We start from the raw sequence: 15,170 nt of genomic DNA on the forward strand, positions 1-15,170 counted from the left end.
TGATGCACAAAGCCAGCAAGCTGCTAGGGGAAATTAAATTGGACCGTCTTTTTATATTGTGACTGAATTAAATGCTTTTCTGGGGAATTTTCAGCATTTTTTTTATTTTATTTTTTTTGGGGTAAAAAATAGGACTCAGAGTTTTCTTTGCTTTCTCCTCTTCAGGTTCAAAACTGGCCAGATTAACGGAGACTTGCTCATCTACCATGTGCTGCTCACCCTCAAGCCCTACTACGCCAAACCGTACGAGATAGTGGTGGACCTGACCCACGCCGGCCCCAGCAACCGCTTTAAGACCGACTTCCTCTCCAAATGGTTCGTCGTCTTCCCGGGGTTCGCCTACGAGAACGTAGCAGCCATCTACATCTACAACTGCAACACGTGGGTGCGGGAGTACACCAAGTACCACGAGAGGCTCCTCACCGGCCTGAAGGGCAGCAAGAAGCTGCTTTTCATCGACTCACCGGCAAGGCTGGCTGAGCACATCGAGCTGGAGCAGCAGAAGCTTCCGGCTGCCACGCTGAGCCTGGAGGAGGATCTCAAGGTGTTTCATAATGCTCTCAAACTGGCCCACAAGGACACCAAGGTGTCCATCAAGGTGAGCTCGGAGAGGAACAAGCTAGAACGTTTTTATTGCCAAAATGCTGAATCGTTCCTCCTACCACCGCACTGTTAAATGCTTGATTCTGATTGGTCAAAAGGTGTCGTGGGTTGACTTTTCTATAACAGCAGCTCGGATAGTAGTCCTGGCTGCAAGGATTAATAATCTGCTGTCGTGAAAGTGATGACATGAACAGCATTGTTGTTTTACTCCTTAGCTAACGGTTACTAGAAAAGGACGTTTTAAAGTCAGCGTAGTATAACATAAGCATGTCCCTCTCTGCCCTTCTTCAGGTGGGCTCCAACGCCGTGCAGGTGACTTCTGCCGATCGCACACGGGTCTTGGGCCAGTCCGTCTTCCTCAACGATATCTACTACGCCTCGGAGATCGAGGAGATCTGCCTGGTGGACGAGAACCAGTTCACGCTGACCATCTCCAACCAGGGCACGCCGCTCACCTTCATGCACCAGGAGTGCGAGGCCATCGTGCACTCCATCATCCACATCCGCACACGCTGGGAGCTCTCTCAGCCCGACTCTATCCCACAGCACACCAAGATCAGGCCCAAAGACGTGCCCGGGACGCTGCTCAACATCGCCCTCCTCAACCTGGGCAGCTCGGACCCGAGTCTCAGGTCTCTAACAGTTAGCACGCTCGTTACGTACCACGTGTGCTTTATATACCACAGCACTGCTGAATTCTTGATTCTGATTGGTCAGAAGGTATCGACGAATTAAATTAGACTATTTTCCGATCACGTCACGTTTTATTCCTTTGTTCTGTATATGAGGCTTTACCCTCGTCTACAGAAGCTTCGATGCAGTATTTATGGAGCGGTTCGGGTTTTCAGCTTGCGCCTGTAAAACCTAATTTTTTTTATGTACTTATTGATTTTCCACTCTTCTCTCACGCTTGTGTGTGCAGGTCAGCAGCTTATAATCTCCTCTGCGCCTTAACCTGCACCTTTAACCTGAAGATCGAGGGCCAGCTGCTGGAGACGTCGGGTCTGTGCATCCCGGCCAACAACACCCTCTTCATCGTCTCCATCAGCAAGACGCTGGCAGCTAACGAGCCCCACCTCACGCTGGAGTTCCTCGAGGAGTGTATCTCCGGCTTCAGCAAGTCCAGTCAGTGCCTCTCAGTGTTCTTCTTTCGTTCCCTTTTGTAATCCTGGCAACGTCAGTGCGTCTGACGAGGCTGTAGAGGATCCCGGACCACTCCCTCAATCCAGAAGCCGAGACCTAGATTGTGTGTTTCTTTGTTGATTTGTTACCACAGTTACCACAGACAAGGCTTAACCTCCTGGCAGAGGCATCCATTTATTGGGCCAAAATAGCATTTAAAGTTCTTGTTTTTTTTGATAAAAACATATTTGAATTTTTCATCTAAAGTATTTTTCATGTAAAATTTATTTAATTATTTAATTATAAACTTGCCTTTTTTTTAAACCCCCCCCCCCCCCCCCCCCCCCCCCGCTCTGAAATGACCAGGGGTAAGATTTCTGATTTAAAAAAAAATTCAGAATCCGAAATACAAATCCCCCTGAATTTTTGAAGTAGAAATTTCAAAACAAAAAAAAAAGGGGGGGGGACATGCGTAAAAATGTACATTTATTAAATACACCAGAGAAAAACAAATGTTTTTATTTATTTATTGAGATGTGTTTATAATTGAAATATACAATATTCATATTCATATACTTTTTCCTAGTAATATTTAGAGCCATAGAGTTTTTGCTGACCTGAGAGCAATATTTAATAAATAAATAAATAAATAATTGATAAAGCTGACAATCTCTCAGCATTTACTTATAAACGTTGTTTAGGGACGTCGGTCGTTCTTCAAAGAGGTTAAGAATGTTATATTTTAAAAGTGGAAAAATCTGTCCGCTTTGCGTTGCCGCTCTCTTTAGTGATGAAACGTTTGATTTTGACTCGACTCGACACGCTTTTGGTGTCACGTTTGAAATCGCGCAGACTTGCAGATCGGCTGAGGAAACTGAATCTTAGATGTCTTTGCTCCGTGTGCAGGTATCGAGTTGAAACACCTCTGTCTGGAGTACATGACTCCCTGGCTGCTCAACCTGGTCCGCTTCTGCAAGCACAACGACGATGCCAAGCGCCAGCGGGTCACCGCCATCCTGGACAAGCTCATCACCATGACGATCAACGAGAAGCAGATGTACCCGTCCATCCAGGCCAAGATCTGGGGCAGCCTGGGTCAAGTACGACATGCCGTGATCCTAGAAATACATTTTATCAAGTCAAATCACGTCTATACTGTCCAGACGTTATCTTTATAGTGTCTATCGTACCACGTCGCTCGAGTATAGTGCTTTGTCCACGTGTTTACTCTGATAGGAACAGCTATTCTTGTGGACTCAACTCTGCTCTATAATCTCCCCAAGGAGTTCTTATTTTCCTGTTTGATTATAATGACGCTAGGTTGTCTCCTGGTTCTCAGGGGAGACGATGCAAATTTTCACCGTAGGGAGAAATAAAATCCCTAACCACCAGGGTTCCATGTGTGTCATACTGCATCTTTAAACAAACCACACATTTGACATTTAAATAATTTGTCTGCCAATAAATTTCACCTTGGACTTTCTAGCAGCACTGATGAATTCTCACATACATCTGATTGGTCAAAAGATTCATTTTCTACTACTAGCTGTGACAGCTACACTACGTTTCTATAGCAACAACGAGAACAAGGACTTCAATATAATAAAAATGAAATAAAATACAATGATGGACCCCTTAAGTATAGATTTATTTTACAAGCAGTTTAATAAAATAGGCACTATTTATTTAAATAGGTCCAATAATATTTTGTCTGTTTATTTGAGCCAGGGAGAAACACCCCCCCCCACCCCCCACCCCCCCACCTTATAGTATCTGCCTAGAAAATCACAGACTCGTCAAGAAGCTATATTATATCGTTTATTATTTTTCCTCTAACATCACGTCCTGTTGTGATTTATTCCTTATGTACAGTATATGTGCTGATCATTTTTTTTTCTGTAAGGTGTAAAATGAAAGACATTGATCGTCACAGCTCACTCCGTCTCTGACCCTCTTCAGATCACAGACCTGCTGGACGTGGTGCTGGACAGCTTCATTAAGACCAGTGCTACAGGAGGACTGGGCTCCATCAAGGCCGAGGTGATGGCGGACACCGCCGTGGCTCTGGCTTCTGGCAATGTCAAACTGGTGTCTAGCAAGGTGACACACACACACACACACACACACACACACAAAGTATGCCAGAATGTACCATAATCAGAATTTTCACATGGTAGGTACCTGAGCTTGAATGTTCCATTTTTAAAAGTGTTCCTCTAATCTCAGATGTGATCGGTCGAAAGCCGTGGTGCATATTTCGTGACATCACTAAGCTGTTATCTAACTTAAGTGCTGAGGGAAAAAAAAAAAGGCAAAATGATGTAATCTGTATAATCTGAATCAGGCTTTCAAGAGGATTTCACTGTTTTTATATATATATATATATATATATATATATATATATATATATATATATATTTATATATATATATATATATAGTGTATATCATTGTATAATATAAAACAATAGACTTATTACCATCTCTATCTATGTTATTTTCCGGTCCCTCAGACTTTCCTCACTTGGTCTTATTTATTTATTTATTTATTTATTTATTTATTTATTTATTTATTTATTTTTTGACCTCTGCCATGGCATCATGTGGCTATAAGTCTGTTTATGAGAGTCAGTGTTTTAAGTTTAAAGTTTCACTCCATCTGTGTTTTTTTTTTTTTTTTCTGATTGCCTTTGCGCTTTGCTCTGTGTGAAGGTGTGTGCATGTGTTTTTTAAAAAAAAAAAAATGTTTTCTCACTTCTCTATTATGACTGCGGGGATTGTTCGAGTCATGTGAGGTCGTGCCAGCGGGAGACGTGCCTGAGCAGGAAGACCAGCACAGGGGCTGCTTTGTCCCCTTAGTATAAGGGTTACTGGGGTTTTTTTTTTTTTTTTTTTTTTTTTTTTTTTTTAACGGGTTTAATTTCCTGTTTCACTTATGCACATGTGCTGCAACACTTCACGAAAGACACTCATGCTAAATCCCAAGATGTATTTGCATGCAGTTGACATTACCTTGCACAGGGATGGAGCTGGACGTACCCGCTTTAACAGATTTATTTATTTATTTATTTTTTCAGATCTTCTGTTTGTTTGTGCTCATTTTTACATTGCGCATAATAATGGCATGGTGTCCTAATTGGCTGTTCTGCTCGTCCAATCACATCACCCATGACCGGTTTATGATTAAACGATTAAACTTTTCATTCCGTATCATGGGTTTCTTTGGAATTTCCTGTGACGTGAATGTTCTCGTTCATCACGTCGGGCCCGAAAGTCGTACAGCCACCGTTTCGTATTACTAGGCTAGAAATCCTGTAGTATACTCCAGGCTTTAATGTTTTGAAACGCGGTCCCTCCGTAATCTGAACTTCTTTGCCCAGGTTATTATCCGCATGTGCAAGATCATCGATAAGACGTGCCTGTCCCCGACGCCGACGCTGGAACAGCACCTGATGTGGGACGACATCGCCATCCTGGCACGCTACATGCTCATGCTGTCCTTCAACAACCTGCTGGACGTGGCGGCTCACCTGCCCTACCTGTTTCACGTGGTGACGCTGCTGGTGGCCACAGGGCCGCTCTCGCTGCGCGCCTCCACCCACGGCCTCGTCATTAACATCATCCACTCGCTCTGCACTTGCTCGCAGCTCAACTTTAGCGGTGAGGGCATGCGCACACACCGTATCGATCTGAGGCGTTACCTACGGTATAGTTACGCCCCCAGGAGAGCTCATCGTGTTTAATGAAAAGACCAAAAAAAACAATAACAGTACTATCAATCAGATGGTTGCTAGAGCTCAACGGCAGAAATGCCAATAATTCGCTAATAATGTAACCCAAGACCTTATGATAACTAAGGAAGGTCCAGACGTGACAGATTTTTCACCTCATTCCAGTCAGATCAGTCTGTTTTGGTTTTTAGCGGGCGTTCCGTTCTGTAGTGTGCTGCCAGTTGCCATGGTTTCAGTTGTAGCACCAGGGTAGCGCGATACAGCCACAGAAAAAGAAACAGCTAACCACGAGATGTACCCAAAGCCACCCTTCCTGCTACAGTGAGATGTTAGGCTTATTTGGACCACAGAAATAGAATATTTTCTTGCTTCGTCGTTAGTCTCGATTAATGGCTTCTTCTTTTATCCTAAATAATCTGAATCAGTCTTTGAGCAGGTTAATAACAAATGCTGTGGTGGTGGTGGTGGTGGGGTTTTTCTTCTTCCTCTGTCCCATCGTGCAGAAGAGACCAAGCAGGTGTTGAGGCTGAGTCTGACCGAATTCTCACTGCCTAAGTTTTACCTGCTGTTCGGCATCAGTAAAGTCAAGTCTGCGGCCGTCATAGCTTTCCGCTCCAGCTACAGGGATCGCTCCTTCTCGCCGGGATCGTACGAGCGAGAGACCTTCGCGCTCTCCTCACTGGAGACGGTGACCGAGGCTCTGCTGGAGATCATGGAGGTACTTGATCACGATTGACGGTCAGCGACCATATTACGTTTTTTTTCCCCCTTGGGAGCCATCAGACGAGACGGTCAGCCGGGCTTTCAGAAGAATTTCTTTCTTTCCTTCCTTCCGTACGTTCTCAATATTTGAGCAGAAGTATAATAGATAATAATTTATTCTACGTTTTTTTTTTTTTTTTTTTTTTTTTTTTGCCTGCACACCATCTTTTTCTTTCTTAAAGATCACGTAATGCTGCTTTGGCTTAGCTTTAAATGTCCTGAAAAGTATTTCTGCTCTAACCTAGAAACCACAGTATACTGCATACTAGCTGACATCGGCTCGTGTACCAGTTCCATTTACAAAAACGTGGCCTTCGTATTTTTAGCATGAACACTTCCTCATACAGCCGCTGCCAGGTTATTTTAACAGCGTTGAAGAACCCACAGGGTTTTTCCACACACCATATACTCGTTGTTGTATGCAATTGAAACGATTGCCACGGTTTGAATTGGGTATTTGAATTAATAATCACATATCAAGGTACACTTATTGTCTCTTGTTGTCTTTAGAAGCAGATACACGCCACTGAACGGGGTTAAATAGCGGGGGACGTGTCTGTCATCGGCGTAATGAACGGTGCGAGTCATTTGTGAGTAATCCGGTCTCATTTCTTCCTGTCAGGCTTGCATGAGGGACATTCCGGGTTGCAAATGGCTTGATCAGTGGACCGAATTGGCTCAGAAGTAAGTAACCAAACCCACCCACTCATCCTCTGTACTCTGCTATTCAAAATGTTCTGATTCACTCTATGAGACATGTAGATGTGTGTCAGGATAGTCGGTGAGTCATTCTTTCACTGATATTGTAATCATTCTGCATTTTTTTTTTTTTTGTGCTACTCGGTCTGCAGGTTCGCTTTCCAGTACAACCCTTCTCTACAGCCCAGGGCTCTGGTGGTGTTCGGCTGCATCAGCAAGCGAGTCACCCACAGTCAGATCAAACAGATCATCCGCATCCTCAGCAAGGTGAGTCACGTGACCACGACTATTTTTGTCCAGTGATTACAAGACATCTTTCCATGGCACTAGAAAGCAGCTCCCAAAATCACCCAAAACACCACCCAGTGCTGATTTGTTCTGCCACTTATATTAATGTTCAACATGCACTTAACATTAATATATAAAAATCTGTTTATTGCCTGTTTGCTTATGTAGCAGTGTTGACTCCTTGGGACTGTTGGGGTCGCACTTGCCGATCACTGTATACATGTGTGTATATATATATAACATTGGCTAATGTTTATGTTCATGAGTCCACCATCAGGAGAACACAGAACAACAATGGTTTGCATCGCAGGGTCTCAAGGGGAAAGCCACAGCTCTCCACAAAGAACATTATTGCAGCCCCTCTGTAGTTTCCTTAAGATCATGTGGACAAACTAGAAGGCGATTGGAAAAATGTTTTGTTTAGGGATGAGATCAAAACAGAACATTTCGGTTTAAATGAGAATGGTTATGTTTGGAGAAAGGAAAAAGGAAGACACTGCATTCCAGCGTTAGAACCTTCTCCCATCTGTGAAACATGGTGGTGGTAGTATCATGGCTTGGGGCTGTTTTGCTGCATCTGGACCAGGACGATTTGCCATCGGTGATGGACCAATGAATTCTGAATGATACCAGTCAGGACATCTTTCCGTGATCTGAATCTGAAGAGGAAGTGGGCCATGCAGCAAGACGACGAAGTCGTCTTGTTAATGTCTAAGTCGATGTCTTAGAATGGCCAAGTCAAAGTCCAATAGAAATGTTGTGAAAGGACCTGAACCAACAGCCAGTTCATGTGAGGAAACCCACCAACATCCCAGAGTTGAAGCTGTTCTGTACGGGGCTGAAATTCCTCCGAGACGATCTGCAGGACTGATCAACACTTACCGCAAATGTTTATATGCAGTTATTCCTGCGCAAGGGGGTCACACCAGATACTGAAAGCAAACGTTCGCATACTTCCGCCACCCGCAGATATGCAATATTGGATCAAATAAATAAATAAATGCCCAAGTATAACATTTTTGGTCTCATTTGTTTAATTGGGTTCCCTGTATCTACTTTTAGGACGTGTGTGAAAGTCTGATGATGTTTTAGGTACATATTTATGCAGAACTATAGACAATTCTCAAGGGTTCACAAACTTTCAAGCACCAACGTATGCAAACTTAAACTAAATCAATACCTCGTTTTGCAAAGATATTAAATTTGAGAATGGAAAAAAATCACCCCCCCCCCCCCCCCCCTCCCCGGACAATAGCTGCGCTATTAGAGTAAGATAAGACCACCACAGCACTGTCTTTAATAAGCGAAAGCATCATGCACTTTGGCTTTATATTTCCTGTTTCAGAGGTAATGACCCTTCAGCCAGACTTCCTCTAACACCAATTAGCTGTGACTGCAGGATGATAACAGCTGCTAGTTACTGTAGTAATGACTGCAGAGCGTCTGAATTGCGTGATTCACTGCCTAATGGACCCTTTGCTGTGTGGACAGGGTCTGGAGAGCTGCTTGAAGGGGCCGGACAGTTACAACAGCCAGGTTCTGATCGAGGCCACGGTCATCGCGCTCACCAAGCTGCAGCCCCTGCTGAACAAGGTAGACCGGCACCAGATCGGATCAGATAACTGGATACGTAAAAACAACGACGTTGTGTTGTACTATTATAAACTAGGGATATATATATATAGATATTTTTAAAATATACCTTTTCATTTTGTTAATCCTGGATAGGACTCGTCCATGCACAAGGCCCTGTTCTGGGTGGCCGTAGCAGTCCTGCAGCTGGATGAGGTGAACCTGTACTCGGCAGGCACGGCCCTGCTGGAGCAGAACCTACACACGCTGGACAGCATGCACGTCTTCAACGACAAGGTGCTCCATGCCTTTCTATACAATTCATAAAAATCAAATAAAAATAATTTCATTGCAGGCTTTTTAGTTCTGATTAAACCGAGCTTATAGCACTGTGAATTCTGTCGATTCAGATCAAAGGTTTATATTCATGCGCTCGTTCTGACGCGTTTTTTTTTTTTTTTGTTGTTTCTATAGTAACACCTAATTCAAAAGGAACCCTAAGGTGGACAGTCTACATAATCACAGCACTTCTCGAAGTGTTTTCTACCTTACTGATCATGTTTCAGTATGCAAATGCTGCTCACCTTGGGGAAGGGGCGGGGCATTTGGGTGGGGCCTGGGGTCAATTTGCATAACTATAGAATGTAGGTAAAGGTAAAAATGCACTGTAGCTGGTTTCGAGTGAGTTTTTTGTGCTCTGGAAATTTATTATTATTATTAGTAGTAGTAGTAGTAGTAGTTGTAGTAATCCTGACACGGCGGCCATGTTTGTTTTCTTGCTGCAGAGTCCTGAGGAGGTGTTTATGGAGATCCGTAAGCCTCTGGAGTGGCAGTGCAAGCAGATGGATCACTTCGTCGGCCTCAACTTCAACTCCAACTTCAACTTTGCGCTTGTGGGTCATCTGCTCAAAGGTAAGGTGTTATAAAACATCCGCTGGTGTGTAAAAGTCATCTCTGAGTCATGCGAGAGAAAGGAACCGTGTCTAAAATAAAGTGGCGCTTTCACATCTATACGTGCTCAGGCTACAGGCATCCTTCCCCCACCACCGTGGCACGGACGGTGCGCATCCTGCACATGCTTCTCAGCCTGGTGGGAAAACACCTCAACTGTGACAAGTTCGAGGTCAACACGCAGAGCGTCGCGTACTTGGCGGGTGAGCGCTGATCCCTGCGCTAATTTCAGCACTGATTCGAGTCGTGTTCTTTCTTCCTGACCACTCTGTCTTTTTTTTTTTCTTCTTCTTTCACCGCACATCGTCGCAGCTCTGCTCACCGTGTCAGAGGAAGTGCGCAGCCGGTGCAGTCTGAAACACAGGAAGTCTCTGCTCCTCTCCGACGTTGCCATGGAGAACGTTCCTATGGTGACGTACTCGGTGCATAATAGTGACCCCGGCTGCAGGTGCGAACCGCGAGATTTAACATCCCTGACCTGTTAAAAAAAAATAAATAAATAAAAAATACCTTGAATATGAATCGAACATGATGTTTTTTATTACAGGACGTTGAGAGAGAACCATCCCTGGGCGTCTCCTAAAGTTTCCGAGCGGTACTTGGTCGCACACTACCCCGTCGTGGGTCAAATCAGCCCTCGGACACGGAAATCCATGAGCTTGGACATGGGACAGCCATCTCAGTCCAACACCAAAAAGCTTTTGGGTAAGACTGACACCGCACACACATGAAGCATTCCACGTCATGGAATCGTGACTGACCACTGTTAAAAGTAATACTAATCAAGTCTAAATAAAGCCTACGACAACTTCCACTTCCTGTGTGTGTGTGTGTGTGTGTGGCAGGAACGAGAAAAAGCTTCGACCACTTGATATCAGACACTAAAGCACCAAAGAGGCCAGAGATGGAGTCTGGCATCACCACGCCTCCCAAGATGAGGAGAGTAGCTGAGAACGACTACGAAATAGGTGTGAATTTTGTGCGTACGAGTGAAGAAAAGATTGTGACGGCAGCTGTATGCGTGTTGTATTTGAAAAGAACCGTGGTTTCACACAGATATGACGCATCTGAATCAGACACTGTTGTCCAGGCAATGAACAGATATACCGGCCTCGTTAAGACTGCGCATAGTTTTGATGCATTTCAAGTATTTAATATGCATATTTCTCTGCCTGAAAATACCACATCCGATCACACGGGAGATGTCTGCGGTGAAAAGTGAGCAGAAAGTTGAACCAAATATGAAAGTGACATCTTATATCTACGTCTTATCTATAGAGAAGAACAAACACTGTAACGCTGTGGTCGGCTCCGCCCCTAAAGATTAAAGGTGGAATTAAATCAGAAATCTGGTGTTGATGTGGAAGAAGATGATGATGATGATCATTTTGCATCAAACAGCGTCTGCGAAGATACTGTTTGATGAGGAGCTAGTTTAACAGACACGATTAGTTAACACGTTCTGCATGTCTAAAGATGTCTAAAACCTCATTAGCCAAAGTGTGATTTCCTTTAAAGGCTCTCAGTTTGGCCAGACACGAACATAATCTAATTCACTTTGTCATCAGATACCGGTTGTCAAAATGTCCGCCACGCTCCCGAGCGGCAGTCGGAATGAAATCCGACTTTTAATGATAAATTTAGTCTCTTTTGACTTTTGGAGGCCAATCGGATTTTAAAAATACTGGAACTTGTGGTCGCAATAGAGAAACATATTTCAGTTCGGGAACGCCTGTAGTTCTCGGAGCTATAAATAGCAGAAAATCGAAATCAAAATGTCTCTGTGTGAAGGGTTTTCCCAGGCCGTCACACAAATGCGCAGCATATTTGCATATTTCAGCCGACGTAGACGTTAGTTTTAATGTACGTCGGACGTAGAGCAAAGTAAAGACGCAAACTTTAAACACCGACCATTTCGTCAGAGTGATCTTATTTATTTATTTATTTATTTATTTATTTATTTATTAGGCTGAAATGGTCATTAATCTTTTTTTTTATTTTTTTTATTTTTTTTTATTATTATACAGAAACCCAACGAATCTCTCAGCAGCACCACCACCTGAGGAAGGTCTCCGTGTCCGAGTCCAACGTCCTCCTGGACGAGGAGGTCCTCACTGACCCGAAGATCCAGGCGCTCCTCCTCACCGTGCTGGTGCGAGCTCATCTCTCTCGCGCACTTTCTCACACTTACTCCTTCGCCGTTCGTCTCGGTTCCTTTTTCAGGGCTCTTTGGTGTGTTTGTCCGTGCAACATATTTGTTTCCTGTTGTCTTTTCTGCCTGTCTATCTGCGTCTCTGTTCCTCTTCAGGAGATCACTTTTGACACTTCAAAGTGGTTTCATAAGCTGTCGACTTCTCCATTTTAAAAGGATATTGCAAATTTCCTTCAAAAGAAAAAAATTTTAAAAAAGGAATTCACGGAGATATTTAAATATATAAAGAAGTGTATGTTTCTGTTGCAGGCGACTCAGGTCAAAAACACGACGGACGAATTCGACCAGAGAATTCTCTACGAGTTTTTAGCCGAGGCCTGCGTCGTCTTTCCGAAGGTCTTTCCTGTCGTGTAAGTCAAAGAATCGATTTATAATGAATAATGAGATGCTTAATGTCGCACTTCAACTGGAAAATATCATTAGACATCGGAAAAATTCTGATACGGATATACGCATTGCAAACGATGTCAATCCTACGAGCCCCGCCCCTTCCCCATTGTACACCGGTTCTGCATAGCCAGTATTTGCATACAGGAACACGACTGGCGTATAATTTACGATGCAATAACACCGATCGCATATGTGATAGCCATGATTCCAGCTCTTAAATGAATTCCTCTGAAATAATTTAAGTATAAAAACACGTTTATTTATAATGCTGAAAGTAACTCACCAGCAAGACCTACAGTTTATCGTTAAGATCTCCCGGATTTCTTTATGTATAATGATCTTTATTTGACACTTTTACAGTCATAACCTCTTGGACTCGAAGATCAACACGCTGCTGTCCATGTGCCAGGACCCGAACCTGCTGAACCCGGTGCATGGCATTGTACAGAGTGTGGTGTACCATGAGGAGTCACCACCGCAGTACCAGCCTTCATATCTTCAGAGTAAACACACACACACACACCGCACCCACCCAGATCTTCCAACATGACTTTTTATGAGTTAAACTGTGCTTACACTGCATGATTTCGACAGGATTTCGACGTTTTTCACACGTGAATCGCACAGTGTGAGAGGGTTAACGTTAACTAGCGAGTAAACAAACTACAGTTTTGCTTATATATATTCATGTGATAATTATGATCAAGCTACTGCGAATAAAAATCATTGCCTATGAATTAAATCCATAAATTATATCAACAATAAATTCCTGTGTTAATGTAATATTATGTAACAGGGTCTTATTCATCGGAGAGTACGGTTCGTTTCGGTAAGAGAGGACGATCATTGATGTAAGTCACACTGATATTACATTACCCCTCTTCACCACTTTCTCTCTCACCCACAGGTTTCGGGTTCAATGGACTCTGGAGATTTGCTGGGCCTTTTTCCAAGGTATCAAGCCTTAATTTCTCCGCTTTACTGAGAAACAGGAAGTGGCTGAGAAAACTCCGTTTCAGAAAACTCCCAAGTCTGCGTTAAAAAACTCCCGGTATCGAAGTGGAACGACACCCGTCCTACGAGATTCTTGTAGTCTGACTCAAAGATGGACCCTGTTTTCTAAAATGAAAAGAAAATGACTTGTTTCATTAGCAATCTATTTTTAAAAATGAGGAACCTGTGAAAAAAATTTGTCTGCCCCTCTTTAGTTTAAATGTGACCATGTTTTGGTTGATTTTATGATTTTTTTTCTTTTCTTTTTTTTTAAAGCTTTTATTTGAATTTTTTTCCTTTTTTTTTTTTTTTTAGATTTTAATTGAATTTTTTTAGCTTTTAATTGAATTTTTTTAGCTTTTAATTGAAATTTTTAGCTTTTAATTGAATTTTTTAAAAAAAAATTAGCTTTTGAATTTTTTTAGCTTTTAATTGAATTTTTTAGCTTTTAATTGAATTGTTTTCTTTTTTTTAAGCTTTTAATTGAATTTTTTCCTTTTTTTAAATTTTAATTGAATTTTTTCCTTTTTTTAAATTTTAATTGAATTTTTTTAGCTTTTAATTTAATTTTTTTTAAATTTAGCTTTTGAAATTTTTTTAGCTTTTAATTGAATTTTTTAGCTTTTAATTGAATATTTTTTTTAGCTTTTAATTGAATTTCTTTAGCTTTTAATTGAATTCTTTTCTTTTTTTTTAGCTTTTAATTTAATTTCTATTTATTTATTTATTATTTTTAGCTTGTAATTGAATTTATTTATTTATTTATTTATTTATTTTTAGCTTTTAATTGAGGTTTTTTTCTCTCATTAATATCTAGAAATCTAATGGATACTGATAGTAGCTTTTATTTCTTTAACCCGACACGCCCTCCTTCTGCCCACAGCAAAACCAGATCCCGGACTACGCTGAGCTGATCGTTAAGTTTCTGGACGCGCTGATTGACAGCTATCTCCCCGGGATCGATGAGGAAGGCAGCGAGGAGGCGCTGAGGACACCCACGTCTCCGTATCCGCCTCCTGTCCAGAGCCAACTCAGCATCGCTGCCAACCTCAACCTCTCCAACTCCATGACCTCTCTGGCAACCTCGCAACACTCGGCAGGTCAGTACACACACACACACACACACACACACACCAATATACATCCAATACAACACACATTAAACCATATATTAATTTGCCTAGAATTGTTTACATTATAAATTTACATCATCTTAAATTTTATGCTACAAACATTCCCAAATGAATGCTCAAGCGGTCGTGGACGTAGACAGCACACTCGGCAGGCTTTTTAGGTTTATAACTTAACCCACGCCATCACAGTGGCACCGTTTCTAATATGTTCCCGGTTGATCCATGCGGCCTGTTGAGTTGCAGTGGAACAGCACAAAAAAAGATCAAAGAAAAATTGCATCAGCTGTCCTCGTCTCTGCACTTGCTGTCAGCACACATCGTTCCGTCGTACCGGCTGTACGGGTTTAAAGGCTTGCAGGTGAAGAATATTTTGAAGAGAGCCCTTAAATTCAAATGGCTTTGAAAAAAATATATTCTATTTAACACCGAGTCCGAGGACGCCGTGTTACGCAGCGAGGTCACATCCTTTTTTGCATTAGCCTAATTTGAATATGTTTAGTGGGAGTGTTGTTCCAGCAGCTATGAAAATGTTCACTACCATTAACTCGGTGCTAATGTAACCTTGAAACATCCATTCAAAAGCTGCTTATAAAGTCAACTGCAAGGTTTCCGCCACAGACTTATACAGTTATTAATATAGATTCTACAATCAAATATAAATCAGAATACAACGGTTATTATGCCTTAAAATATAATGAACTTCAGAGGGGTTATA

General features: G+C 42.3%; 1 protein-coding gene across 3 annotated transcripts in view; it reads left to right on the forward strand.

The window, feature by feature from the left end:
- nf1b (neurofibromin 1b) overlaps positions 1 to 15,170 on the forward strand; it is a 61,305-nt gene that overhangs the window by 45,477 nt on the left and 658 nt on the right. For all 3 annotated transcript variants that reach the window (XM_017489175.3, XM_017489173.3, XM_017489174.3), the window contains 21 exons: positions 166 to 598; positions 895 to 1,235; positions 1,526 to 1,728; positions 2,632 to 2,825; positions 3,685 to 3,825; positions 5,105 to 5,384; positions 5,959 to 6,173; positions 6,840 to 6,901; positions 7,069 to 7,183; positions 8,696 to 8,797; positions 8,933 to 9,073; positions 9,562 to 9,688; positions 9,799 to 9,930; positions 10,040 to 10,175; positions 10,275 to 10,432; positions 10,573 to 10,695; positions 11,755 to 11,879; positions 12,189 to 12,289; positions 12,690 to 12,832; positions 13,237 to 13,283; positions 14,206 to 14,422. In XM_017489175.3, the coding sequence (XP_017344664.2) occupies positions 166 to 598; positions 895 to 1,235; positions 1,526 to 1,728; positions 2,632 to 2,825; positions 3,685 to 3,825; positions 5,105 to 5,384; positions 5,959 to 6,173; positions 6,840 to 6,901; positions 7,069 to 7,183; positions 8,696 to 8,797; positions 8,933 to 9,073; positions 9,562 to 9,688; positions 9,799 to 9,930; positions 10,040 to 10,175; positions 10,275 to 10,432; positions 10,573 to 10,695; positions 11,755 to 11,879; positions 12,189 to 12,289; positions 12,690 to 12,832; positions 13,237 to 13,283; positions 14,206 to 14,422 (3,536 nt within the window). The remainder of the gene's footprint in view (positions 1 to 165; positions 599 to 894; positions 1,236 to 1,525; positions 1,729 to 2,631; positions 2,826 to 3,684; positions 3,826 to 5,104; positions 5,385 to 5,958; positions 6,174 to 6,839; positions 6,902 to 7,068; positions 7,184 to 8,695; positions 8,798 to 8,932; positions 9,074 to 9,561; positions 9,689 to 9,798; positions 9,931 to 10,039; positions 10,176 to 10,274; positions 10,433 to 10,572; positions 10,696 to 11,754; positions 11,880 to 12,188; positions 12,290 to 12,689; positions 12,833 to 13,236; positions 13,284 to 14,205; positions 14,423 to 15,170) is intronic.

The sequence above is a fragment of the Ictalurus punctatus genome, chromosome 16 (assembly GCF_001660625.3).
Source record: "Ictalurus punctatus breed USDA103 chromosome 16, Coco_2.0, whole genome shotgun sequence".
In the NCBI taxonomy this organism is placed as follows: Eukaryota; Metazoa; Chordata; class Actinopteri; order Siluriformes; family Ictaluridae; genus Ictalurus; species Ictalurus punctatus.